The sequence below is a fragment of the Phocoena phocoena genome, chromosome 14, assembly GCF_963924675.1.
Source record: "Phocoena phocoena chromosome 14, mPhoPho1.1, whole genome shotgun sequence".
Lineage (NCBI taxonomy): Eukaryota > Metazoa > Chordata > Mammalia > Artiodactyla > Phocoenidae > Phocoena > Phocoena phocoena.
Window position 1 is genome coordinate 89,092,084 of NC_089232.1, and position 26,542 is coordinate 89,118,625.

At 57.4% G+C, this 26,542-nt stretch overlaps 1 protein-coding gene across 1 annotated transcript in view; it reads left to right on the top strand.

The window, feature by feature from the left end:
• The first annotated feature begins 886 nt into the window (after nucleotides 1–886).
• The window catches only part of PXDN (peroxidasin), a 63,498-nt gene continuing 37,842 nt past the window's right edge, over nucleotides 887–26,542 (top strand). Inside the window, exons 1-3 of the mRNA XM_065891098.1 lie at nucleotides 887–1,086; nucleotides 24,252–24,323; nucleotides 25,508–25,579. Of these exons, the coding sequence (XP_065747170.1) occupies nucleotides 887–1,086; nucleotides 24,252–24,323; nucleotides 25,508–25,579 (344 nt within the window). The remainder of the gene's footprint in view (nucleotides 1,087–24,251; nucleotides 24,324–25,507; nucleotides 25,580–26,542) is intronic.

Genomic DNA, 26,542 nt, shown 5'->3' on the forward strand with positions numbered 1-26,542 from the left:
AATGGGGCTGCAGACAGACAGAAGAACGTGGGACTGCCTCCCCTCCTTCCCACCGACCCCTGCGTCTTCTGGTGGCCCCAGGCAAGGCCCCCTTGGGGGAGGCCCGGTGGGGTTCTCCCGGGTGTGGCTACAAAAGAGGAAACTAAAGGACACTGAGTGTCCACCTGGCCGAGCCCTGCGCCCAGGCCTCTACGCAAACGTCTTCTGCGCTCCCAACAGTGGCCTGGCGGCAGCAGTGCCCAACGTGGGTGCCTAACAGGCTTCACGGGCTCCGACCCCTGGCTCCGATCCTGCTGCAGGGGGTGTTTGTACAAGTCAGACAGAGACAGAGAGACAGTTGGAGGAGCGGGCGAGAGAGAGAGAGAGAGAGAGAGAGAGAGAGAGAGAGAGAGAGAGAGAGAGAGAGAGAGAGAGAGAGGGAGGGAGGGAGGGAGGGAGGGAGGGAGGGAGGGAGGGAGACTGAGAGACAGAGAGAGGGCTCCAGCAAGCGCTTGGAATCCTGACTGCAGCTTGCTAAGCACTGCGAACGTGTGTTATAAAACAACCTCCACCCCTACTGCACACATGTGGAAACGGCGGCTAGGCGAGGCGGAGCAACTTGGCCGAGGCCTCCGGTCGTGGGCGCAGACCCGGGACTGGAACCCGGGGGCCCAACCTGAGCTCCGCACCCGGGGCAGCGCCGCGGCCCGACGCCCGGCAGGAGGTCCTCGCCCCGCCCCGGCCCTTGGGGAGGAGGGGGCGGGCGGGGAGGAGCCGCGCGCATGTGCACAGCTGGCGCCCCCCGCCCCCCGCGCGCAGCTGGGACGTGGGCCGCAGCCGGCGGCGCTGGACACGCCGGGCCCTCGCGGTCGGTCGCAGAGTCCGAGCGTCCCGCGCGCCGTGGGCCATGGCCGTGCGCGACGCGCGCCCCGCGCGCCCCTGCTTGCTGGCGCTCGTGCTGTGCTCGTGCTGGGGGGCACTGGCCGCGGTCGCCCCCAAGCCGGGCAACGGGTGTCCGAGCCGCTGCCTGTGCTTCCGCACCACGGTGCGCTGCATGCATCTGCTGCTGGAGGCCGTGCCCGCCGTGGCGCCGCAGACCTCCATCCTGTGAGTCCGGCGGGGCGCCGGGGACCTGGGCGCGCGGGGCGGCCGGGTCCCGGGGGCCGGGGGGAGGGTCGCGCGGCGGCGCCTTTGTCCTCCGTGGCCGGGAGGGGGGCGGACCTGAGCTCAGCGCGCGCCGCCTCCGGAGCCGCCTTTGTTCGGAGCTCGGCATCCCCGAGGGACGGGAAAGTTGTCGGCAGCCGCCGGGGAAAGCCCTCCGCCCTGCCCGGCCCGGTCCTGCTGGCTCCCCTCCTCCGCTCGCCTTCCTCCCCATCCCGCCCCTCTCCGGCCCCCTCTTCTCCTGGGGCCCGGCTTCCCCCTCCTCCGGCTTCCTCTCTCCCCCTTCCTTTCCCCTCCCCCTCTTCCCCCCTCCTTCTACTCGGCGGTTCCCGCTCCCCGTTTTCCCCTCCTCCCCGAGCGCGGCACCCCCTGTCCCGGCTCTGGGGCGGGGAGGGGCCCTCCGTGGCGCACCCTCCGTGACCTCACGTCCCCGCATCTGCCGGGGCGCCGAGAGCCTCCTGCCCGGGTTGTCCCGGGGCCCGTGGGGCGCACCGTTCTCTGGGGCTTTCTCTGCGCCGTGAGCTACCCTGGCCGAGTTCCGGGAGGCGCCGAGGTGCGGGTCCCCGAGTTGCGGGGCAGCGCGGGCGGCCCGGGGGTGGATACAGTCGGGGTCCAAGCGGGTTTGCTCCCCGGGCACGTCCCCGCCCTCATCTCCAGCCGGGGCGCGCCCAGGTGGTGCCATCGGAGACCCGGCGCTCCGGTTGGCAGGACGTATCGTGCCCTCGCCGGCCGACCCCCGCCCTCCCTAGAGGATCCCGGCCCCGGGTGCCGCCGAGTGCAGCAGGCCTATTTGGCTGCGCCTCTGATTAGGAATTTTCAAAATCTGTAAAGGCAGCCTGCGTTTCAGGCGCTGACTGTATTCAGCGTCCTACAGCTGCCCTTCTGAACGCCAAAAATAGTTTCCACTTTTCTTGGCTGAGCCAGAGTACTTTGGCACCACGAAGAGCCTGCAAAAGTTGTAAAATATTGAGTGGACTATTCAGGAAGTGGGCGGTCAGTGTTCCTACTTTTAAAACAAAGTTCACGGACAGACCACTCTCCTAGTGGCCGCCGGCTATACTGGCAGCTTCCTTCGGGGTCCTCGGCGGGACTCCCCTCGCAGCCTGGAAACTGCTCCTCCGAGAGAGACAGGCACGGGCTTCCTTCCCGTGTGGAGGGCCGGCCAGCAGGAGGGCATCAGGCGCTGAGGAGGGGGACCGTAACCGGCCAAGTGAGGGTGTCCCGGAGGCAATCGTTTAATTCTTCAGTGAGTCAGTGGAAAAAGCCTGGACCGTGAAGCCATTTTTCACATCTGGCCACAGTCTAATACTCGTACTGTGCTCTGTCCTCACATCTTAATGGCTTTTTAAAAAGAACAATGTTTTAAAATGTGGTTGTCGTAGAACAGAAATGGAGCCACCAGCCTCCTGCGGGTGGCGAGATTCTCCACAGAACCTCATAGGGTTTTGTAAAACAGCTGAGGGTAGGCAGGGAAAGTGACATAATAGGTAACGGGCAAGATTTCCAGAAATCCTCGTTGGCCTTATGCTTTCGTGGGGTTTTATAGTTTTTAAAGATGTTTTGAGAGGACCTTGCGTGGTCTCGTTGATTCTGTGAGGGGGCAGGGTGTGCTAAGGTGACCAGATCCCTCACAGAACCAAGCGGATTATCACCGACATGGACACAGACCCCGCTGACAGCTGCGCAGACACAGGCGCAGGGGCAGGAAGCTCCCATCGCCGCCATTGTGGACCAGGGACAGGGGAAGAACTGAGTCCTGGTGGGAGGGGGTCCGACTGGGGCCCCGGAGCTGGGGACACAGAGCGGGGCGGTGATGATGAGAGAGAGACCAGCTGGGGGGCGCCATGTTGCCGCCTGTGGGCTCCGGGGTCCAGTCTGGCGCGTTCCTGGGGGGCTGCTCGTTGGGGTGCAGTCATGTCACAAGTTCCACTTGTGCAGAAACATTCAGTGTTCACTCGCAGCTTTTCTCCAGGTCTCTGCCCTCATGCATCTGCTGCTGTTTTCTATTTTTAAAAAATGATTTGGTGGCAACTGGGGACTTAAAAGATGTGAGGGTAAGTGAAGACCTGGCCCCAGACTTAACTGGGCCGTCTAGCCATCGCTTCATCCCTTTGCTTTCGGGACCCTCCCCTTGGCCCCCCCCAGAAAGACTGAGTGGGAGTCTCTGGGCATATCAGACTTGTGTCCTGCTCAGGGCGTTTTAGGGTGTGTCCAGGTGGGACCCGGGAGTGGACTGTTTTGCCGCGTGGTTGGGCTTCAGAAATGATGGTCTGAGAGTGTCCTGTGATTCCGGTTTGACCCTGGAAAGTAGAAAGCGGTGTTCTAGCCGCCCTGGTATCTGGAGCCCTCGGGCTCCGGCGCTGCAGCTGGTCCCTTCACCAGCGGGTGTGGTACTCAGTCCAGCTCAGCTTTTGTAGAAACACTTTAGTTTTTGAGTATTTTACTCTGCTCAGCGCTACAGGAGACGTTTGTCACGGTGATGAGGAAACAGCTAGCGCTAAAACCTAAGCGGTGTGCCATCTACTTGGCCCGCTTCCGTCCTCCGCTCCGCCGGGACCTCTCGGGACGACACGTTCTACACCTCCCGCCTCATGAGTCCTCGCGAGCCCTCCGCGCCCCACCCCCGACCCCGTCCTTCTCTCCGTGGCCTCGTCTGTGCGGTCGTGGGGTCGCCTCCTTAAAGCTGGCTCCCACCCCATGGTCCAGGCCGCTCCAAAGCCGCCGTCCATGTGACAGGAAGCCCTGGCGTCAGAGGGCGCCCGGGGCCGGGGGCTGGCGAGAGCTCCTTCCCTGGGCTCGTGGTCAGCCTGCCGGGCAGCTGTCCTCAGATCCCTCGATGTCTGCTGACCCGTGTGTTTGGGCCTGGGCCAGCTTCCGGTTCCTGCCTCTCGGGGTCCCGGGTCCACTGGGGTGCTGGGGAGGGAGGCCCTGTGGCTCTGTGATGAGGGCAACTGGCCATCCAGGCGTGTCTGGCCGAGGGGCCCTGCAGGAGGCCAGCCCTGGGCGCCAGTGCCTCTGGAGGTCTGGGCGAGTGACCACCCATCTTTGGGGTCATATTCCCATACTCGGAGAAGGTCTTGGTGCTCCCTGGGGACTAGCCCCCCAAGGCACAGCGTCTCCCCTTACCAGCCTCCACTGGAGCTCCTGGAAGCCGGCCGACGGGAGGATCCAACTTCCCACCGCTTCCCTGTGTGCCCAGGTGAGGCCTCTGGCCTACAGGTGGCCGGAGGGAGGGAGCGTTCCTGGGCCGGGAGGTGGGCAGGCTGCCAGCTGCACGTCCCCTCCCCTGTCTTCCTGGGGTTCAGGGAGTTCCCTCTCTCCCGCTGCCACCCGTCCTGCGGGGACGCGTTCGGCCTCCAGGCAGGGCTGGCCTCTCCTCCTCTGGGTGAGGCTTCACAAGGTCAGCAAAGCAGCCTCTGGCTGTCGGTCTCTGCAGGACACCGTGCAGGCCGTGACAACAGGCCTTAAGCTGAAGCCCGTGGCTTACCTGAGGCAGATTTCTGCTCTTAGACCCCTGTTGGGATGAAGTCGAAGTCTTCATTCTCAAAACAGCCCAGAGGGACATTTTTCAAGTATCTGAATTGTTCGTAATTTAGTTTTCCAAAATGGTGGTGACCACTCTGCGGCGTCCCGAGCCCACGGCTTTAAGAGCACCCAGCGTGCTGTGCGCAGAGGGGAGACCTCGGTGACCCGAGGAAGCTTCCAGAGGCCACCTGGGATGCTGTGTGTGACGTCAGCCATCAGGGAGTGGTCCTGGGGCCGTTCTCAGTTTGGACACAACTTTACACTTGAAAACATGCCTTTGGAAGCTGCATCTGGAAAAACTTCCTTGGAAACTGCAGCAGGGCAGCTAGAAGCCCCCCCCCCCCCCACTGTGTTATTAGTGAGTCAAGGAAGTAGTTGTAAAAAGAAAGCACACGGGGCCCTGTGTCTCCGAATCCGGGGGTAGCTCCGGCTTTGTCCAGGGCGTGGACACCACAGCCTGGACGCGGTCCCCTCCCCTCTGTGCGTCCCGGCCGCCTCCTCAGTGCTATGACTCAGCTTCCCTGCCTGGTGACGCCCGGCAGCTGTCGTCGGCTTCCCTTCCGATGGCCTAAGTGCAAGAGATGTGTCTCGGTCACAAGCCCGAGTTCTGGGAATCGTGTGAACAGACCCGCTGTCTGTCCCCAGCACACCCTGGGCGGCGGGCGGTCATGCCCACCAGGCCCGGGCCTGGCGGCCCCTGGAGCTAAGGACAGGACCTGCCCTGCCTGAGGACGCGTGGCCTGGAAGCGGGGAAGGGCTCCTTGCCTGGGGGAAGGCGGGCATTTTATTAGAAGAGGTGGCAGGGGGGCAGGCTGGACAGGTGCCACGGTCAGGTGTCAACAGAACAGCGACAGCATCCCAGTCTCCGGAGCTGGGCCCGTCATGTGTTTGACAAATGGGTGAGCGCTGGAAGGTCCATGCGTCTGTGCTGGTTCCCGCCGGCTGAGTCGGAGGTTCTGTCTTGTTGGCTGGAGATGCCGACCTCTTTCCTGGGCACTTGCCAACAGGAAGAAACTGGAGTAGGTGCCGTGGTGAGGGAATGGGGGCCTCGGGGTCCCGGCCAAGCTCTGAGGGCAGCGCCCAGGGCTAGAGTTGGGCCCAGCCTCCCGTCTCCCTCCACCGTGTGCCCTGGCGGGGCGCTGCCGGCCTTCAGTGCCCGAGACGTCAGGTCTCTCAACTTAGCATCCAGCTTAACGAGCATTTGAATTGTGACAGTTTCACGTGCTTTTGGGGGTACACGAGAAAATGTGGTTTGTTTACAAATACAGTTTTGGGTGAATTCAATTGAAACGCAGTTAAACATCACTGAATTTGATGCTTAAATAGTCTATTTGGACGTTTCGTGCATTACTGTATGTCTCTGCTGGCCGGCAGCTCTCTGGGGTCGGCCTTGAACTTGAACTGGTACCTACGTGTCTCCTGTAGCACCTGCACAGAACTCAGCCCACGTGTGTCAGTGGGTGAGGGAATGCCCTTTGGTGTTTAAAATAACATCATCGATAACTTAGGATCTTTCTAAATTGGTAAGTCCAGTAGTTTATGTTTCCTTTATCTTGAAGTTAATTTTGAAAAGTAGAAATCGCACGTGTTCCTCTCCTGGTTCCTTGGTTTCTCTTCAGATGCCACCAGCCCACAGAAAACAGGCAAATCCCGGGGTCGCTCAGTCCAGCGATGACTCGTGACTGAATCAAAACTGGCAAAAAGTTTAAGTAAGAATGTGTGTGTTGTTTCAGGACTTAATTCTCAGCTCCCCTTTTCTTGGCTCGGGTACAGGGTCAGTTATCCCTGCTGATTTGATCAGTTTCTTTTTTCTGGACACTGTTGCCTTTCTCTCCGAGGGGACGCAGACTGCAGAGAACTTCCCCCGCAGACCCTGGGTGGGCAGTGATCTGACGCTGTGCCCCCAGGGCTCTCCTTGGCCTTGTCTGGTTTCCGTCAGCCTCCCTTGAAGGGTGGTCTGTTCAGAGCTGGGTGCCCACTGGATGACCAGCTCATTGCGGAGGGATGGTGCCTGCTGGCGTCTGGATGCCCAGCCCCCAGGGGAGCTCGGGAGGGCGGCTGGGTGGGTACAGGCTGCTGTCACCCAGCCCACGGAGCTCAGAGGCCCACGGGCAGCTTGCAGGCTCGTCCCCTTCTGTTCTGTGGTCAGGTCCGCGGTGGAAGCTTAACCAGTGACGATTCCCTTCTCCGACCTCTGTCTGGATGAATTTTCCCCGAGGAAAATCAAAAGCCTCGTGGGGAGTCCGCTGACAGGACAGCAGGAGTTTGTGTTCGCGGTGCGCGCTCGGGGGACCGTGCTGTGTCCGGTCTGTGCAGCCGTCGCCACAATCAGGAGTGTCCTCACCCGCGGGGTCCGCGCCCCTGGCAGCCCTTCGTCCCGAGTTCTGCCTCACTGGGCATGACTGCATCTGTGCTCACCAGGGGCTCTGGGCTTTGTTCTCCTGTCCTGGAATGTCTTTGTCTGCTTTGCGTATCAGGGCAGACCTTGCCTCCCAGAGCGGGTGTGAGGGGAGAGCAGGGGGCACACGGCTTAGTGCCGCTTAGAGGTCTGCTCCAGCTTCCCAGGGAAGCCCCCGGGCTGGGCTGGGCTTCCTGCGAGGGTTTTAAACTGTGATCTCAAACTCTTCAGTAAACACAGGGCGGTTGGGGACAGTTTCTTCCTGAGTGAGCCCTGGGAGCTGGGAGCTCGGCCGCGTCACACGATCCTGGGACAGCCGTCCATCGTGAAGTTCCCCGTTACCCTCCGAATGTCTGAGGATGTGTAGGGACGTCCGTTCTCTGGTTCCTGATGTCGGAAACGCGTGTCTGCTCTCCCGTTTTTTCCGGATCGGTCGCCTAGACGTTTTTCCGTTGTATTGACCTTTGCAGAAAGCCAGCTTTCGGATGCATTGATCTTTCTCTTTGGTTTTTCCTTTCTCTGTTTTGCTGATCTCTGCTCTGATCTTTATTGCCCTCACACGCACAGCCGCGCTGAGCGCTTGACGCTCCAGGCTCCCTGGTGTCCTGTCTCTGTCCCTGGAGCTCCAGCTGTCCTGTCTGCGTCCTGTGGGTTCTCGCCGTCCCTTGGGCAGCAACCTGGGGCGGTTCTGTGCTCACCTTCTTCGTTTTCACTCCCTCGGGGATCCTGTCCATTGCTGACCCGTGCGCGGTATCTTGAAAACAGTTGTTTCATGTATTTTGTCAGCTTTTTGGTTGTTTCAGACAGGGGAGGAGGTCTGGCCCCTGTTATCCCATCTCTTCTTGTAATTTTGTAAAACCTTCATTAAATTCTTCTGCAACTTTATAACAGTGTGGCTTATAAAGAAAGTAACAAATAGAATAATGCTTTCACATGCCCCAAACTAAAAATTGTCCAACCCGCTGTTCTCCACTTGCCTTTGGAAGGCTGTTGTATCGGGCAGGGGACTTCAACTGCAGCTGCCTAGTAAATGGTCGCAGGGTCTCGGCGGCTTAAAACAGTGTGAGTTCCCGCTTCCCTCACACAGAATCCAGGCCAGATGTCCTTGCTGGGCAGCTGTCACTGGAGGCTCTGCTCTCAGCCCGGGGCCTGCAGACCCCGGCCAGCGGGGCAGTGGCCTGGGTGCTAGGCTGATCTGTGCGGGACGTGCCACGCCCTTCACCCACCTGTGGCTGCGGCTGTTTCTGACGCCAAAGGCAGAGCTGGGTAGTTGCGACATGACAGTACCTTTCCTGTCTGGCCCTTTAAGGTAATGGCGCTCTACCAGTGACCTGGGGACCCAGGCTCTGTCCACCCTGTAGCTCTGCTGTCCTGGTCCCTGGCCCTCCAGGCTGTCAGGGAAGTGGAGGCGGGAGTGAGCGAGAGGAGGGTCCAGGCCTTCGACGGCCCCGAGGGGACACGTCACTTGTGCACACGTTGCCTGGGGGGCACCGGTCCCCTGTCCCAGCCTGGTGCCTGGCGGGCTCTGGCACGTTGTTTAGGACCTTCCCGGGAAGGAAGACTGCATTTGCAGTGTCGGACGTGCTGGACGGGCGGTGCGTGGCTGCCGTGCTGCCTTCACTGTGTCCTCTCCAGGCGCTGCTGTTGCATGTGGGCACCTCTGGTCCCTCACGTGCAGAACAGAGAGGGCTGCGAGGTGTTGGCCCTGCTTGCCGTGTCCTGTGCCACGTGGTGGCTCCCTGCTCCAGCCCCCCGTTAGTTTAGGTCCCACTGTGGGCTGTAACAGGGGCCATGATGGGTAAATAGAGGTTAAAAACTAGAATCTCCTTCTTCTAGCAAGAATTTTGCTCATTCCTCCTCAACAGAGAGCTGCGCAGTATAAGTATCGTGGCAGGTGTTGGACCGCCTGTGGCGGTAACCCGTAGATCACGGTCGGGTTTCTTAGAAGCCAAGCGCTTGACTCCAGATTTTCTGCCAGGACGAGGCATATTTGGGTTTATGCTGGGTTTTTGGAAATTTGCAGGCTGCTGAGAAGGCCCTGCAGGGGTGGTCATCGTGGGTGGAGTTTGGCTTGGAGGTACAGCCTTTCCACCCCGGCGGGGGGGGCGGGGTTTGGGGGGGCAGCATCTCCCCAGCAGCTGCAAGCAGGAGGCTGTGGAGCCTGCCCCTCACCCACTCCAGTGCCCTGTCCTGTTTACTCTTCTTCTACAACATATTTTTAAATATTTTTATGCAAGCTGTACCTGTTCATAGTAGAAAAATGTGAAAATCCAAATAAGAACACCATAATAAATGACTCACATTTCTGTCATTAGAGGAAACTGTTAACCTGCCGGGCTTTCCCTCAGATACACAAACAGTCATGTGCGCGCACGTGGACACGGAATCACTGGGGTGTCTGCATGTCTGTCCATGTCTGCCGCTCCATCTGTCCATCAGCCATCTACGTCTGCTGTGTTCTGTGGATCATCCGCAGGACGCGGGGCGCACACGGCCCCAAGGGCGCCTCTCACACCTGACCGTGGAGACATGGCACGCGCACCTGTGCGCCCTCCCTCGGTAGCCGCACTTCGATGGTGGTCCCGGGTTTTCTCTCCGGAGGCTTTGATGCCAGCATGTCCTGAGGACTGTGCCAGCTTCTGTGTGGGCCCCTCCCCAGGCTGCAGCGCAGCCTGGCTTATGTTGGGTCCCGGCCACCCCGTCTGTGGCCGGTTTCCTGTGTGGTCTCTGCCCTGTGGTTGGATGCCTCTGCCGGGCCCCGAGATCTGGGAGGGGCTGGGAGAGCCCCAGCTCAGCACCATCTCTGTCAGCGGAGGTGAAGCTTAAGGTTGATTCTCGTTATTCGCAGGGCTGTGTTCTACATAGTCTCTGCGAATTCTGAGTTAGTGACCCGGGACCCTTGCTTCCAAGAGACGCAGGGTCAGCGCCCAGCCCGGCGCAGGTCACGGCGCTGTTGTCATCCATCGATCGAGGCACAACCCGGCCTTGTGAGCTTCTGTGTACAGATGCCTTACTTGACGTCTGTTGTTGGTTCATCAGCATGGAGCTCAGGGCAGCAGAGACCCGTGCCCGGAGGAAGCCGATCCCGCACACGCGTTTTCCCCGTGACCGGACAGCCCGTCGGCACCGCACTCGGGGGCGGTTTTAAACAGCAGAGTCACCAACAAAAGGCACAAAAATGCGAGCAACATGGCACCAAATAGACCCTGAAAAGGACACTGGACACATCATCGTCATCTCTGTGCCCGTCCTCGATGGTGACAGAGACACCACGAGGATCGACTTTGGGAAAATTCTCAAATCTGGAATCCGTGAGCAATGGAGCGGGACAGCGTCCTCCCGTTTTCCGGGTGGAGACGCTGTGACCTCAGGGCACGGGGACTCGGGAGGGGCCTCGTCGCGCTGCCTGCCCCGCAAAGTCTCCCCTCGCTCACCCCAGACCTTCCTCGGAGTGGGGTCTCAGGGTTTACGTGGTTGGTTAGGAGCAGGGCAGTTCCCCCCAGAGTAGCAGGACACTTCTGACCTTTAGCAGTCTCTGTCTAATCTTCTCTGGGGAGAAACTATCTTGCCTTTGAGGTTCTGTCAAGTTCAAAGTAGTTAATTATTATTTGCGACATGCCAGGAGGAGCCTGCGTGGAGACATTGCAGGCCAGGTGCCGGGCGTGGAAATGGACAAGGCTGCCTTCGGTTTGGCCAAGCTGTGGTCTCCTGGGCAGGGAGACGGAGCCAGTAAGAGCCACGGTGTTGGTGACGGAGGCTGACCTTGTGGGAGATGCCCGTCCCACTGAGGGGGAAGGAGAGCTCGTCCAGCCAGGCTGCAGCTCAGGGTGTGGTCGGCCCCGGCCGGGGCGCTGGTTCCAGTTTTCCCGATGTACACCCCTGGACAGGGTTCTCGCCCCTTGAAGCCTCGGTTTCCCACCTGCAGGGGCGTCCTGGGCATGAGGAAGGGGATGCGTGTGTAACTCCTGACACAGCCTGCCTGGTCGATGCTTTGCTGGGGAAGCTATTGTTATCATCACATCTGGGTTTGTTGACCCTGCGGACGTGAACCAGAGGAGTCCAGAGGAGGGAAGACAGGCAGCGGGAGAGAGCTAGGACACCAGGGCTCCTTTAATTGAAGCAGATACTCGCGATGCAAACAGGAAATACCACCAGGCTCGTTTTCAGTGCTTATTAGATAGGCGTGCCCTCTCCCAGGCCAAGCCCAAGTGTTTAAGAAGCATCTAAACTCCCCTTGTGAAGCTGCACCCAGAAGGTGCCTTTCATGGGACCCAGGAAACGCTCCGTAATCGAGTTCCTGCCTTTCCCAACTTTTCTAAAATGCCGTTCCTGCCAGATCTAATGTTAATTATTTGCTGAGAATTAAGGATGTGAATGGAAATTCAGAGTTACTCTAAATAAATGAAAGGCTGGGATTGGTAAAGATGGGAAGATTTTGCCCCTGCAACGTTTGGATTGATATGTTCCCTTCTGTGGGGAAAAGTGAGGCCAACACGGCCCTCAGGCGGGAGATTTCTTTACTCAGAAAGAAATGAGATTGCAGACAAGTGCGAGAGAGGGAGCCATTCACCCGAGGAACGCGGGCTCATCTGCGGCGCTGGTTACATTTATGCTTCTTTTCCTGGTCACGGCTTCCTTTAGGGGAAGAGCCTAGATGAGGCTTGTCACTTCCTGGAGTGAAACAATATTTCTAAAAATCCGTAACCAGCTAAGCGGCACTTCAGCTTTTAAAAATAGCAATTGAAGTGGGTGCAGTTAGTCATCGTTGTTACTTATTCAGACATGTGGGATGTTGGTATTGGCGTGGCAGTGGGTGGCCAAATATTAATGCTGAGCATTTGTTTCCTTGTGCGTGTAATTTTGATGTGTAATTTTCTTAGGTCAATGCCTGTGTCACCCCTTCCATCCACTCACCCACGCATCTCTCCGCCCATCCATCCATCCATCTGCCCTTCCACCTGTCCGTCCGTCCATCCATCCATCCATCCATCTGCCCGTCTGTTTGTCCCTCCCCGCCCCCCATTCTGGTGTCCTTGGTAAGTGTCAGGGACTGGTGCTGAGATGTGTGGACCCCACTGCCATGAGGCAGAGTCTGTGGTGTAGGCTGTGCGCCTCTATCCTGATGCAGACCTGTCCCCAATCCGTCCCACCCCCGTGGTTCAGGGTGGGGTTGGAAGCCCAGCAAGGGGAGGGGGTGGTTATAGAAGGGAGGTCGCCTGGGAAGAACTTTCTTAGACCCAAGCCTCTTTCCTCCTAAACTCAGAACGCACTGGCTTAAAATCCAACTTTCTCGTCATTTTCCCTAGTCTTAGAGAAGCCTTCTTCCCATTTTTCTGTGGTTTCTCAGAGTTCCGTGTCTAGCAGCCTTTGTAAGCTGGGTTGTGAGAGAGGGAAGCCCAACAGAAAATGATCAGAGTGATTATTTTCTCAGTTCTTTCAAGGATCCTGCTGGACTAGTACCTGGGTGCTGGAGATAACCCAGTGCATTACATACGGTGGGCGCTGCATTAAGGCTTCTCGATTCCTCACTGGAAAAGGACTGGGAGACCATAAGAAGTCTGGACATCAGGGCACGGGGAGAGGACTGTGCCAGCATCCCTGCCAAGGAGAGGCCGGTGAGGCGGGTCAGGCTGGCAACGTGGGATCCCCTTAATGAAAGCGAAGGGGAAATTTCAGGAGGGACCACCTCGGCTAAGGTCTGCCTTTACTCCCTTCACAAGGCTCCATTTCGTGTCCCCTCCTCTCAGAACCTTTCCTGAGGGCTCGCCTCTGACCCATCCACTTTTTAAGTTCCTTGGGGTTTATTATTTGCCCCACACTTCTTTCGTCCTGGTTGACGAAACCGCATCACTTACGCCCTAGAAATGTGTTGTCATTCCGTAATTAACTTGGCTTGCACATCCCGTCTTCCTAAAAACTCAAGATCTGTGTATGTAGGAAGCCTTCTAGGTTAGATGCTCCCGGAGTGTCTTGGTGGAGGGTAACTATTTGGTATCAGTGTTTGTTGATTCTGTTTTTGATCCATTTCCTCCGTGGTGGTAACTACAACGCAGTCTGATTTGAGGCTGTTAGAAAAGCGACAGGCAAAAATCAATCTGTTTGGTAGAGCCTGAAATCTACTTCCTGGGCTTGGTTTCTGCTGGGTTCTGTGACTGTCCGCTTGCCAGTTGGCTAAGTCTTGGACGAACGCCCAGTGGGATAACATGATTTATCCGTTTATTTTGCTGCACTCAAAGAGTAAGCTCTGTCTGTCTCTGTAAGAGCAAACTCAGCCCATTCAATCGTGTAAATTATAATATTTGTTGTAACGAGTAGGGTACATCTCAGCACGCTTGGGTGTCTGTGATGGTTAGTTTTATGTGTCAACTTGGCTGGGACACAGTGCCCAGATATTTGGTCAAACGTTATTCTAGAGGTTTCTGCGGAGGTGTTTTTAGAGGAGATGAACACTTAAGTCAGTAAGTAAGCAGATAGCCCTCACCCCATCAGTGGAAAGACTTAAGAGAAGAAAAGCAGGACACGGCCCTGGGAGCAGACGGCAGCCCTTCCCTGGGGATCCATCCTGCAGGCTCACCTGCAAACTGTGGACCTGCCGGCTTCCACAGTAAGTCTTTCCTTAACAGAAACCAATCTCAGTCTCTCTCTGTACATGCGCACCACCCCCCCCACACACACGCACACACACGTCCTGTTGGTTCTGTTTCTCCAGGGAACCCTGACTGATGCCGGTCCGTGTCGAGTGTCGCATGACCCTGGTTCTCTCAGCCGTAGCTGGTTGGATCCAGGTGGACACCAGATCCAAGACAGTCAGTCCCCGTGCTGGCCGGTTACTTGTAATCAGGCTTAGCTCAGACAGATGTCTCTCTGGGGAACAGGAACTAGAAAATACTAAGGGAATAAACAGTCAGCAGTGGAGCTGAGGCTGGCAGGCTGTGCTGTGAGGGTCCAGGGCAGCCATAAAAGCCCATTAGAGGCCCAGAGCTCCAACGAAGCAGAGAGGGCAGAGGTGGGGCAGGGGGGTGGCTGGAGCGCGGACACCTGGACACCTGGACGCCTGTGAAGGCACCTCTGGCCCGGGAGAGAGACTCTCAGAGAAGAGCCAGTGGGTGTGGTGCCTCTGTTCCTGGTCGAGGCTGCAAGATGTTGAATGAGTTTTTATTGCTTGAGCCCAAAACTTGATTACTTTGTTTAAAATTACGTTTAACAAGGAAAGGGAAAAAAACATCTTTTAGTTATGTGCTATTATATAAGCGTGATCGTTCATTTAAGATTTTTTAACACGGTAAGGAAAAGAAAAATACTTTTCTATCCTGCATCCCATAACCCTTGGGGCATAGAAACTTTGTCTCTTCCCAGGGCGTCCGTGGACTTACTTCTGTATTACTGATGTCCTGACCCTCCACGAGGAGAACACCTGTGTGCCTGTGTGCACCCTGCCCCTCCCTCCACCTGTCCCATCTGCTTCTCCGTCTGTGAGCTTTCCTCTGTGCCCGGATCACCTTGGTGACCCAGGGGTGGTGTCAGCGGGTCCCTGTGCGCCTCTCCCCGCTCACCCCGAGGTGGCCGTTTTCCAGGCACGTGGTCTCCGTCCTGACTCACTGAGCGTCTGGTTTCCAGGTGAGGCCACGGCACGGCTGTGGGCTGATTGATGTCTGTGCCCGGCAGGTGGCAAGTCAGGGGCGGAGCCAGGACCGGGCGGCAGGTGGCAGCCGTGGACATGCTGGGCCGCTGGTGTCCGTCCATTTAGTCTGACCAGCCCTGCAGGGCGCGGGGTCGGGGTCCGTGCGCGTGGATGGTGCCTTGAGCGCGTGCGGAGCCAAGGAGAGGCCAGGCCCGTCAGCAGGTGCTTTGGCGTCTCTTCTGGTGGTTCCTGATCTGCCCGTCCCGCCGGGCGGCTGTTCTAATTCTGTGATTCCTTCTGCATGAGACTCCGCTGTAAATAGGACTTGCCCATGTCAGCGGTTTCACCATCAGGTAAATGAGGCGAGTCTCCGGAGCTGGCCCGTGGAGTCTTCCCCGTGGTGTACAGCATCCCTTGTTCTTGCTGGCGTGGTTACCAGTCAGGAAAGCCGCTGAGACTGGCTGGATCCACCTGCCGTGGCTGAAAGTGTGCTGATCCGGGGGCGTCGGACCGGGGAACGCGCTGTGGACTCCTCGCTGGGTAGAGACCTGCTGGGGGATGGGCAGTGGGAGGGAAGTCTCACACGGCCGGGTTTCTAGACATGGACTTGGGGTGGCTTTGGCGCCCCAGAGGAATGCTGTGCTGAAATCACACAAGTCTTTCCAGCCGCGCCTGCATCTACACCAGGTGGAAACTGGGGCTTGCTGGGTGCTGCTCTGATGTCTTCAGGTCACGTTGATGGGGGCTGGTGGGACTGTGCCTGGGGAAGGGGGGACACGCTTTTGGCGTGGAGGATGAGGCCCCCGGCCCCCCTGTAGGCTGCCCAGGTGGGCTGTGTGGTTTCAGGCCAGTTAACTGCCTTCTCTGAACCTCTCCTCTGAGTGTGACATGAAGGCTCACCGCGCACACCAGCGGGAGGTGGCCCGTCCCTTTCCGGGCTGCCACGCACTCGGTGCACCTGTGACCTGTGCCCACCACCCCCGCCTGCTGCCGCCTCTCTGGTCCTGTCCCCGGCCCGTTTCCTGCTTCGCTGGTCTCAGTTCATGTGGTCCTCACAGGAGAGGCAGGGACATCATCCGCTTATCCCGCAGATGAGCAAACCGAGGAAGGATCAGAGAAGTCAAGGCATTTGTCCAGGATTGCACAGCCAGGGAAGAGCAGAGCAGGGATTTGAATCTGGACCTGCCTGGTGCCTGACTCGGAAACTGATCCACCCACGCAGAGCAGCTCTCAGGGCGCCCTGTCCTGGAGGAGGTGTGTCTGTGGACACACGTGGGCACCATGTCCCACGTGAGACCTGGACGGAAGGCTTTCGGGGCCCCTTGGATGGGCGCAAGGCTTGCGGTGGCCGCTCAGGGCGAGACCAGGGCCCAGGCCCGTGTCTTCACCCCTGCAGCCCCTCGGGCTTCCACGGGCTGGAGCGCGAAGCCGGGCCCGGCAGAGACCCCGAGACCCCTTGCGGGGGACAGGGGAGCTGCGGTGTTGCAGAGACCCCGCCCACGCGGAGACGCGCTCACCCGCACCTGCTCCTGTTCTCCAGCAGAAGCGGAGCTCCGTTTCCCACGCCTGGGCCGGGTTCTGCTGGCGTGTGTGCGCACTGCTTCCTAGGCTGTTGCTCTCTAGAAGGGCGTCAGGCCACCGTGTCTTCACTGACGCGCCGCGCTGGGCAGAACGGATTTCACGCTCGTCCAGGCTGCTGTTTCGGCTCCGCGTTTGCTTGAGAGACAGAGGGGGGCCTTTTCCCCTAATTGCACTGCTATCTTCGGCTTCGCCCCCTGCATGGGGGCGTCCTGGGATGCCGTGAAAGAGCCTTGGGAGAGAGAAGTCTTTGGTACACAGCTATGGCCATTTTTTGGTCTGGAAAGCAAGAAAAACACTGATTTCATTTTATAAACAGCCATGGGAGAAGTTTGGGCATTTTTCCCAGAGGACACAGCCTGCAGTGCGTGAACCAGTAGATACATTTTGTTCATTTGTGAGGCGGTGCGGGGGTGGTGGGGGGGAGGCTTTACATTTGCACGTGGCCCAGAACGATGCTGCTGACACGGAGGCCCAGGAACAGTCAATCTCCTGGGACGGTGGGCAGACACCTGCCTCACCGCACCCTCGTCCAGACCCGGAGCAGCCAGCGCCTGCTTTTGCTGTCCTGTGAACTCTGCATTTTACATTTTTAAAGAGTTGAAAACAGAAGAGTAGCGCTTCCTGATGGCGTAGTCTTTTGAGTTTCAAACCTCAGTGTGTGATCACAGCTGTGCATGATCAGGTCCCTTACTGTGGCACCGCCTTCGGCTGTGTAGCCGTGACAATGGCGTGGAGGGGTTGCCATGGAGACCGTGTGGGACCGAATCCCATCATCTTTCTGCCCAGCCTTTTAGGGGACAGGGTCACTGCCTGGGCCCACGTGGCTGGTCTCAGAGCACAGCCAGCTGCGCCTTCCTCTGGGACCTTCCCCGGTTCTGGGAGGGGAGGAATGGGATCTGGGCTGGAGTTGGGCCCCTCGAGTGCTCCCTGGGGGCCCGGCGATGGTGACACCAAGGAGGTTCTTAACAAATGACCCAACGGTCCAAGTGCAGTGGCAAGGCGATGAACCGAATGGTCCTCAAATGAGCAGCATCCCTGCTGACTCCTGGCGGGCTGGAGAGGTTGCAGGGGCAGTGCATCTCTTGAACGCTGTTTGCTGAGGGCTGTCCCCAAAGCCCCCCCCTCCAGCACTGAACTGCCCTCGGTTGTCAGCAGCAGTGATGCAGTGATGCTTTAAGGGTCACGGACATGTTGGCTGTCCCGTGGTCTGTGCGGGCCATCAGGTGGAAACCAGGGTCCTCTCCGAGGTGGGAGCTCACTTCTCACTCCCAGTTGCCAAAACACTCTAAGCTCTCCCTCGCTTCTCTTTTTAGCTGTACGAAACCTAAAACCAAAACCGGAGTAAACGCTCTTCCATGTGTGCTTCCTTTGGATGAATCAATACCTTGGTTTGTTTCCTAAAGTCCGTTTTCTTGTGAAGTAGTTTTCTGTCCTGGGCTTTGAACCATTCAGTGTTTTAAAAATTCTCTATCAGGAGAAAACAATGGCTTTTTTTTTTTTTTTCCTTCCCGTTTTCTCTTTTTTCATACACATGACTCAGTGAACCAGACTTTACCGAGTTGATCAGAAGGTTCAGAAGGTGGAAGAGTTGACCTAATTCAGGTTCCACCTTCAGGACGCTGAGCTGGGGCGGTGGGTTGAGGGCCTAGCAGAGTGTGGACGCTGCTGCCCCTCGGAGTGCGTCCCCCGTCCCGTGTGAAGGGCTGCCGACCCCCGAGCCGTGTTTTAGTCCCCCTCCCCAGGAGTGGGAGGCGGCCGCGCAGGAGGACCCGTTGGCCCGGAGACGGCAGCAGCTCAGGGCCCGTCCCGGGTCCGTCCGTCAGCAGCACTGAGGGAGCCCCTCCAAGCAGGTTCCGTGCTCTCGAGACAAGAGATGGGCCCCTGGTTCCATGTGCTTACATCCTGGAAGGGGAGACGACAAAAAGATGAAACACTTAGCCAATTGTGTCGCAAGCACCCACATCCCTCCTCTGTCCGTGTGGCCTTTTTCTGGGACCTGAGGTTCTGGATGAAGAGCAGACGCAGCAGGAAGTTCAGAGCTGTTCCTGGAGAATAAAGGACTCGCCCATCGGGCACCCCCGGCACCCAGGGGCCTGCACATTACCCACCTCCTGGGAGGGCTCCAGAGGGAAGTTCTCTAGAGACCCCGACGCCCGCTCCCCTCGACGGGAGCGCCAGCCCTTGGGGGGGGGGCAGCAGGCACGATTCCGCCGGGGCCCCTCTCCCTGCGCCCTGAGACTCCTGTGTGGGGAGGGCCCGCCTGTTCTCTGGTGCCCTGGACGTCATCCAAAGAAGCCAGGCCCGGAGTGCCGTCTGCACAACTGACCGCACAAGGGCCACTCTGTCACCGATAAGTACAGGCGTTTCCCTGGCAACCGGGCTCTGCTGCCACGTCGACGACATAACGTTTTCTGTGTTTGCGGAAGAGGCCACGGCACAGCGGGAGGAAAAAGCAGACCCAGCAGCCTGGCCTTTTGCCACGGTGGCGGGTCAGCCGCTGACCTCTGTGGGTCACCTCGTGCCACGGCAAGAAGGACAAGGGGCAGAACCTGGGCAGCCAGGACTTCCTGGCCCCTGACGGTTCTACTCCTGAAAGTGAAGCGGTTTTTAATAGGTGTGGGGCTGAGGGCTGTGTCCTGGGGCCTCACGGGCAGCCAGGACGCGTGGTCACCCTGGGCCCTCAGGAGGGATGGGGTGTCATATTGTTGCAGTGGACGCTGGACCATCCGGTGTCCGAGAGCACCCTGCACATGCAGAGACGGTGTGTCCAGGCCCTGGGTCCCGCTGGAGCAGGGCTGTCCCCCTGTGATGGGCGCAAGTGCAGGTTCTGTCACTGTCCCTCGTCCAGAATACCTGGCCCCGTGTGGCCTCTCCCCAACCTCTGACCGGGACCCACGTGCTCTTCACCATCGGACGCTGCTTTTTCCTTTGCTGACCTACATTTCTGATTTTGGTTTTTTGTTTTGTTTTTTAATTAATTTTTTATATTTATTTGGCTGCATCGGTCTTAGTTGCGGCGTGTGGGCTTCTCTCTAGCTGTGGCACGCGGGCTCAGTAGTTGTGGCGCACGGGCTCAGTTGCCCTGCGGTACGTGGGATCTTAGTTCCCCGATCATGGATCGAACCCGCGTCCCCTGCGTTGGAAGGCGGATTCTTAACCGCTGGACCACCAGGGAAGCCCCTGTTTTGTTTTTTTTTAAATTTCAGTAATTTGAGTGAAGAAGGAGAGTGTGTGCCTATGACACCTGTAGGTGACACACTCCTGGGAGGATTAGTGAGTCCTTGATACAAATCAGGGTCCGGGGAGGCCTCGGAGGCCGGAAGGATGCACTTGCATGGACAGGATGAAGTTCTGTAACTGCTCGCCCGAATCACACGCTGAAGTCCTGCCAGTGCGCACAGGGAGGGGGCGGCACACACGCAGAGCCAGTCACGAGGCCTGTGCTCGGGAGGTACACCTGCGTGCCCAGTGTTTGTGAGAAGCTTTGCCTGTGTCTTAGCATCGGTAAAGCTTCACTTCTCCCGGGCAGTGTGCCGAGGGCTCTTTGGAGCTCGTGATCGTGTACTTGATCAGGCTGTCTCTGCACTGGCGGCTGGGATACTCTGAGCCAGACCTGCATCCCGCCACCAGCGTCTGCTTCTCCATCTGTCCTGTTTCCTTTCCCCCTAATTCCTTTAGTTATTTCTTCTATTGTTGTATGTGAAAGGAGGAAGAGATGAAAACCAATAAAAATACATGTATCATAGTGTCTCAACATTCTGTGATTTTTAGCCGTGACCCCTGTTTTTTCAAAGCTACTCAGTAAATACTGAATTGAGTTAAATTATATATATATACACACACATATTTAAATTTATTTATTTACTTAGGCTGCGTTGGGTCTTCGTTGCTGCGTGCGGGCTTTCTCTAGTTGAGGCGAGCGGGGGCTACTCTTCGTTGCGGTGTGCGGGCTTCTCACTGCGGTGGCTTCTCTTGTGGCGGAGCACGGGCTTCACTAGTTGCGGCACGCAGGCTCAATAGTTGTGGCTCGCGGGCTCTAGAGCGCAGGCTCAGTAGTTGTGGCGCACAGACTTAGTTGCTCCGTGGCACATGGGATCTTCCCGGACCGGGGCTCGAACCCGTGTCTCCTGCATTGGTAGGTGGATTCTTAACCACTGAGCCACCAGGGAAGCCCTGCGTTAAATTATATTTTAAAAATCAGCAGCATCAGTACTGGATTGGGGGGGGGACTAAAAGTGAGTCCTGTGGTTGACTGTCATGAACGTAGGTGAACCCAACTCTGCAGTGAAGCGGGTGATGCCAGAAAACACCTGACCCATCACTTTACCACCTAGAGACACAGCTCCCGTCGAGGGGGTGACGTTCAGGCTCTCTCTCCTTCCCGGGGCCTGGGGGTCAAAGACAAGGGCATTGGTTCCTGAGCCCTCACGTCCCTCGGAGGAGAGAAGCACTGACCTTGGGGAGGCCACCCTTTTAGGGGGAGCGGTGGGCAAGTATTAGGGTGACCGGAGGTGGCATTACCCATCCTTCTAGGCTGCTCCCTGCAGACACTGCTCTGGGGTCTGCCCGGAAAGAGGGGCGTCGGGCCTTGCCTTCCTAGCATAGCTGGCAGGCATAGGCGGGGTGAGGTCAGGTCCCACTGACATCCGCGCCGCTCAGACCTGGCCTGGGAGACCCCGTGCTTGGGCGCCGTGTTTCTGACGGACGCACCCCAGTCGGCCCTTAGGGATGTGGTTGGCGAGGGCTCCGAGTGCTTAGGCAGGTGGAGGTGAGCGCGGGAAGCGTGGTGCATGTGCCTGCCGCTGGGCCCTCAGGCCTGTCACCGGACCGCCTACTGTCACTTTACTCCTCCAGGCCCCTCCCATCAGCAGTGGCCACGCCTCTCAGCCTGGGGCCTCCCCCGCCGACTGTGTCCCTCCCTCAGTGCACAGCCTGCCCTTAACCTTTGCCTGCTCGCCGGCTGCACCAGCCCCTGGCTCTGGGGGGCCTGGCCGCCTGGTCTGGACGTGCAGTCGCCCTTGGGCTGCTTTGTCTCCAGTCTCCAGCCTCCTGGAGCCCTCACTGCTCAGCCACATGCTGGGAGCAGAGGATGAAAGGCAGTGCCCGGGCCTGGTTCCCGCAGGTCACCCGCTCCCGCGCCACGCCGGGCTCCCACAGCGCATGGCGTGTGTGGACCCCGTGTGTTTATGGAGGTGATGGGCACTTAGCAAGCCCAGAGATGTCAGCTGTCATGACGCCTGTTTATCCTTCGGCCCAGCCACGCCTTTCTAGGAATCGATTCCGTGAATACCTCAGCAACAGTGTGAATTGATGGGTCCAGAGAGCCAGTCCCGGGTACTGCCCGTGACGGCCTGGAGCGGCCCTCCCAGGTGGCCCGAGCACAGGCCGCGGTCGCTGCCCGGAAGGAGGTGCGGGCGTGTCCACACACAGCTGCGGGAAGCTCCGCAGTTTATCCCGGGGGAAGAAGCGTGTTCACAGTGAGCTGCCTTTTGTGCAAGAAAGGGAGGGAAATAGACACACGTTCTATTTGCTTAGATTTTCCAAAGGAAACAGTGGAAGGGTGAGGTAGAGTAACCCTGAAGAGCGACCGGGAAGGAGGGCAAGCTGTGAGGGGCAGGGATGTGGCCTCCAGACGCGCCTCGATGAACAGTTAATTACTTACTAGTGATAACGCTTTGGAACCGTTTATGTGTTGCAGGAAATGGAAACGAAAGTTCTGTCTGGCTGTGATGCACCGTGTGGGCCACGTGGAGGCGCACGTGGCAGCCCTGAAAGGCCCCTCACCCAGCGCTGGCAGTGGGTTGGGCACACGGTCCACTTAGAGGTCTGCAGGCTGCATGCCTGGTCGGGGGACCTGGGTCCTCCATGCAGGCTGCCCATGGGCCTGAAGCATTAGGAGGGGTGGACGGGGCCCACCGGAAAGTCCGCCGCAGTCCCGGTCAGGAGCTTTGTTACGGTGACGGGAGCAGTGGGCTGGCCAGTCATGGACGGCGTCCAGTCCAAGAGTAAGGTCGGGTTTGCAGGCGTGGCCGGGCCTGGCCAAGCATTGGTGGTAGAGGAGAGAAGGAGGTGGGCTTGATGTTGCACCTTGTCCGGGGAAAGTGGACGGACCTGGCGGTGCGCTAGGATCAGGGCATGAGCGGGGCTTGAAGGACCAGTGTTAAGCTCTTGGGGGACAGAACCAGACGCTGACAGGGCCACCTTAGCCCTCTGAAGTCGAGAAGAAAGCAGGAAGTGCGGGGAGCGTTAGGATCCGCAGGGGCGCTGGCCCCATCTGCCCTCCCCTTCCCAGCTCCCCCCCAAGGGGGCCGCGCGCTCTGTTCTGAACATGAACGTAAATTACTCTTTATTAGAAAGCAAGCCTGTCTGTGCAGGGGAGGAGGGGTCCTGGGGGAGCATGCTGGTGGGCAACAGGGTCTCCAAAGAGAGTGAACCCGGGTGAGGGTCAGGCGCTGACCGTTTGCCTGGGTCCCGAGGACTTGACCTAGAGCGAGGTAGCGAATGCCCGAAGGCCGTGCGTTGCACTCGCTGCCCGACACCGACACGGTGGTTTCAGCCACTCAAACAAGCGCTTTCCGAGAAGCCTCCACCGCAAACTCAAACCAGTTCTGTCATCAGTCAGAGCTGTTGAATCGGGTCAACATACTCCGATTCCTGAAAAGATGATGAACACTGAAAGGGCTCAGTAAATATCGTAGGAGAGATGTCCACTCGTGACCTGGACCAGGATACCCATGGGAGTTTCCTGTGGCCGCCCTATCGAAGCACCACCCACAGGACAGGAATCTGTTCTCCCAGAGTCCCAGAGGCTGGGCGTCCACGGTCAACTGGCAGGGTGGGTTCCTTCTGTGGCCGCGAGGGGGATTCTGAGCCAGGCCGTGCCTCCACGCCCCCCGCCGCCCGGCTCTGGAGGTTTGCCGCGGTCCTTGGCCTTCCCCCGTGTGCCCGTCTCCAAATCTCCCCTTTTTACAAGGACACCGGCTGTCTTGGACCAGGGCCACCCCTGTGACCTCACTGGAGCTTGGTCACCTCGGGAAGGACTCTATCCCCAAATAACATCACGTTCTGAGATCCTGGGAGTCCGGCTTCAACTTGTGAATTGGTGGGGACACAGTTCAGCCCGTCAGGATCGCTGTTGGGCTGTGATGGAAGGGGTTCAGCCTGTGAGGAAGGCATTTTAATTTTTCTAAGACTCTTTGGTCAAGAAAGGGGTCTTTGTGTTTAGTTGTCAGTGACTTTCATACTTGGTCAACTGATAGCTTTTAAGTCAAGCTGGGGGAGGGTGGGAGCGGGCATCTCAGCAGACCTTCTGTCCCGGCACTCCTGGCCCCGGCCTGAGCCCCGCAGGCCTGCCCCGTGTCCGTGCGTCTCCTGCGGCTGGGCCGGCTTCTGCCTCAGGCTCTGGTCTCTCCTGGGCTGCTCAGGCCCTCCCTCCATCCACTCTTCTACTTGTGCATTTAATTTTATCTACCGTGTTAAGATTCACACATGAAAGAGCCTTGTTTTTCCAGCTCACACGCTGAATGAGCTTTGTGGCTCTGAGCGTTCGGGCTAAATGTCCTTACTGGGGGAGTGAGTTCCAGCTCAGAGGTTACCGGAGGGAACCCCGGTGTTTCCATGCCTGCTCCAGGGGTGACTCCCTTCTTGAGGCCCTGCAAATCCGTCCTGTGTGTTGTCTTAACACTGAGCCCTGAGCGTTCCCGTGGGCTGGCGGAGATGGATGGATGGGTGACCAAGGAACCTGTTATCTCCCCATAATTATTGTTTAAACAAACTCTGTGAGGTGAGAGCGTCCACCTGTCATTCAGACAAATATTCATGTCTTTGTTAGCCTTGGCCCAGGGTTGATGCATCCAAGGAATGAACAGGGAGGTTTAATTTCTTAAATGCCTTATTGCTGCTTGGAAACTGAATATTTAAAGATGACACACAACTAGTGACAATCGCAGATTTCTCTCCGTAAATGCGTTTCTTGTCTCTTTTTAGGGATCTTCGCTTTAACAGAATCAGAGAGATCCAGCCGGGGGCCTTCAGGGGGCTGAGAAACTTGAACACATTGTAAGTCCAAACATTGTACTAGGAGCCGGTAGAAAAGAGATATCAAAATTATCACACCAGGGGCTCCCCTGGTGGCGCAGTGGTTGAGAGTCCACCTGCCGATGCAGGGGACGCGGGCTCGTGCCCCGGTCCGGGAAGATCCCACGTGCCGTGGAGTGGCTGGGCCCATGAGCCATGGCCGCTGAGCCTGCGCGTCCGGAGCCTGTGCTCCGCAACGGGAGAGGCCACAGCAGTGAGAGGCCCGCGTACCGCAAAAAAAAAAAAAAAAAAAATTATCACACCTTTCCCTGTGGGTACATCCCGAGGCTGGGGTCTCAGAAATCATCACACCTTTCCCCTGGGGGTAGATCCCGAAGGCTGAGGGACGTCGACCCTATTGGCCCCTATGGGTGGGCATGGCTGAGAGGTTTTGCCGTGGAGCCTGACAGAGGGATTTGCTCGTTAAGATGCCAGGACTGGGTCCCAGGCTTGGCGGCTGTCATGACCTTTGCCCCCGTGTGTCTCATCTGACCTCTGTGAACCTGTCCATCGTCTGGGTGTGATCCAGGCCTGTGCTGGTCACGTCTCCCACTGCAGGGTCGAGGGGACGGCCCTCCTCTGAGCTAGTACGGGCCCTGGTGGGGTTGGGGTGCTGTCCAGCTGTGTCCCAGGGTTTAGACCCCAACTCCAGGCTGCCATGGGCTGTGCTGAATGCTGTGGGCGGAGACGGGTTCTGGCCCTTCTGCCCCAGGAGGTGACTGTTCTGTGCAGGCCCTGGGGGTCAGGAACGTTCACCACTGCCGTGTAAGCCTTGTCGGGGGGACACAGGTGGCTTCGGCCCCCAGCTCCCTCCCTGTGAAAAGGAAAGCTCCATGGTGAGACACCCACCTCCGGGACACCCTGCACCTCCGCGAGGGCCTCCCAGCTGGCTGGCGGGGAAATGGAAGAGACGGCAGGATAAAGAGAGACGTCTTTGTGCAGGAGAGAGGGGATTGCTTCTCCGCTGTATGCAGAGCTGCAGCAGTGTGCGCTGATATGGACCAGCTCCCTGAGGAAACCAGCAGCTGGGAGCATCCAGCACCAGCGGTGTTCTTGCTTGTGTTAATTTGCATTTAGCGAACGTCGGTATTAGGGCTGTGGCTTAATTGTAACACAATTCAGAAGCGTGTTGTTTTTTAAATTCTTACTGAGACTTTCTTTCACAGGCTTCTCAACAATAATCAGATCAAGAGTATACCTGGTGGGTCATTTGAAGACTTGGAGAATCTAAAATACCTGTAAGTCATGACCAGTTCTTTACACCGGAGTCTGTTACCTGTATTTGGACTGTTTACTCACTGAGCTAAATATTGTACTGTTCATGAATTATTGTAAATACATTCATGCGAAAAAGAGGCTTTATTTTCGAAAGGTGAGTGAAATTTGGTTGGGACTTTTAAAATGAGCTGTTATCAGTATAAAGTGCTGCCTTACGTGATTTCTAATGTTTATCTACTAAGCCTTAAGTAAAATTGGTTGAATAAAATTAAAAACTATAACCTCTGAAAATCATTCTCGGGTAAATATGACGCTTCTTGAGATGGAAGGTGATAAGTTATGTTCAGCCGCCAGTGTGAACAGCTGACATATTTTGTGGGATCTGAGCTTTCAGGGATGGGCGAGATGTGAGATGGGAATGACAGATCCCTCTGGAATGTCACTAATTCCTGCTAATTTTCCCTATCTTCCGCCAAGTGATTTCACCTCTTATTTTTATGTAGTTAAATTTTATTCTACCTTTAGAAATTGATTTGAATTAATGAGTTTATTAGCATTGAAAACATCTGCTTGTTGAAGTCACTTTTGCAGTTAGGAAGTGACCTCGCCTGGTCCAGTACCTTCGCAGGCACTTATTTTGAAGTTGGAAACTTTAACAAAACACTGAATACATTGCTGGTTTGAACAGATTAGAAGTAAGTGTCATGTGCTTTGAGGAAATTACTCTTAATTTTAGGACTGTTCAGCTAGACCCATTTTACTGAGGGATTGGTATCAGTGATCTGGGGGGAAACGTGTGGCTTAAGTGAGCCTGGATGTCTCCAAGTCCTGCTGAGTTTAGGTGAGACAGTGGTTATGAGCAAGAGATAACATTAACTCTTTATTAAATACATCTTCGTCCACAAAGAATCTGAAAGTGTTGTGTCTACACACTTTCCTCCATCACTTTTGATGCAGTGTATTGATTTTTCATTACCAGTGTT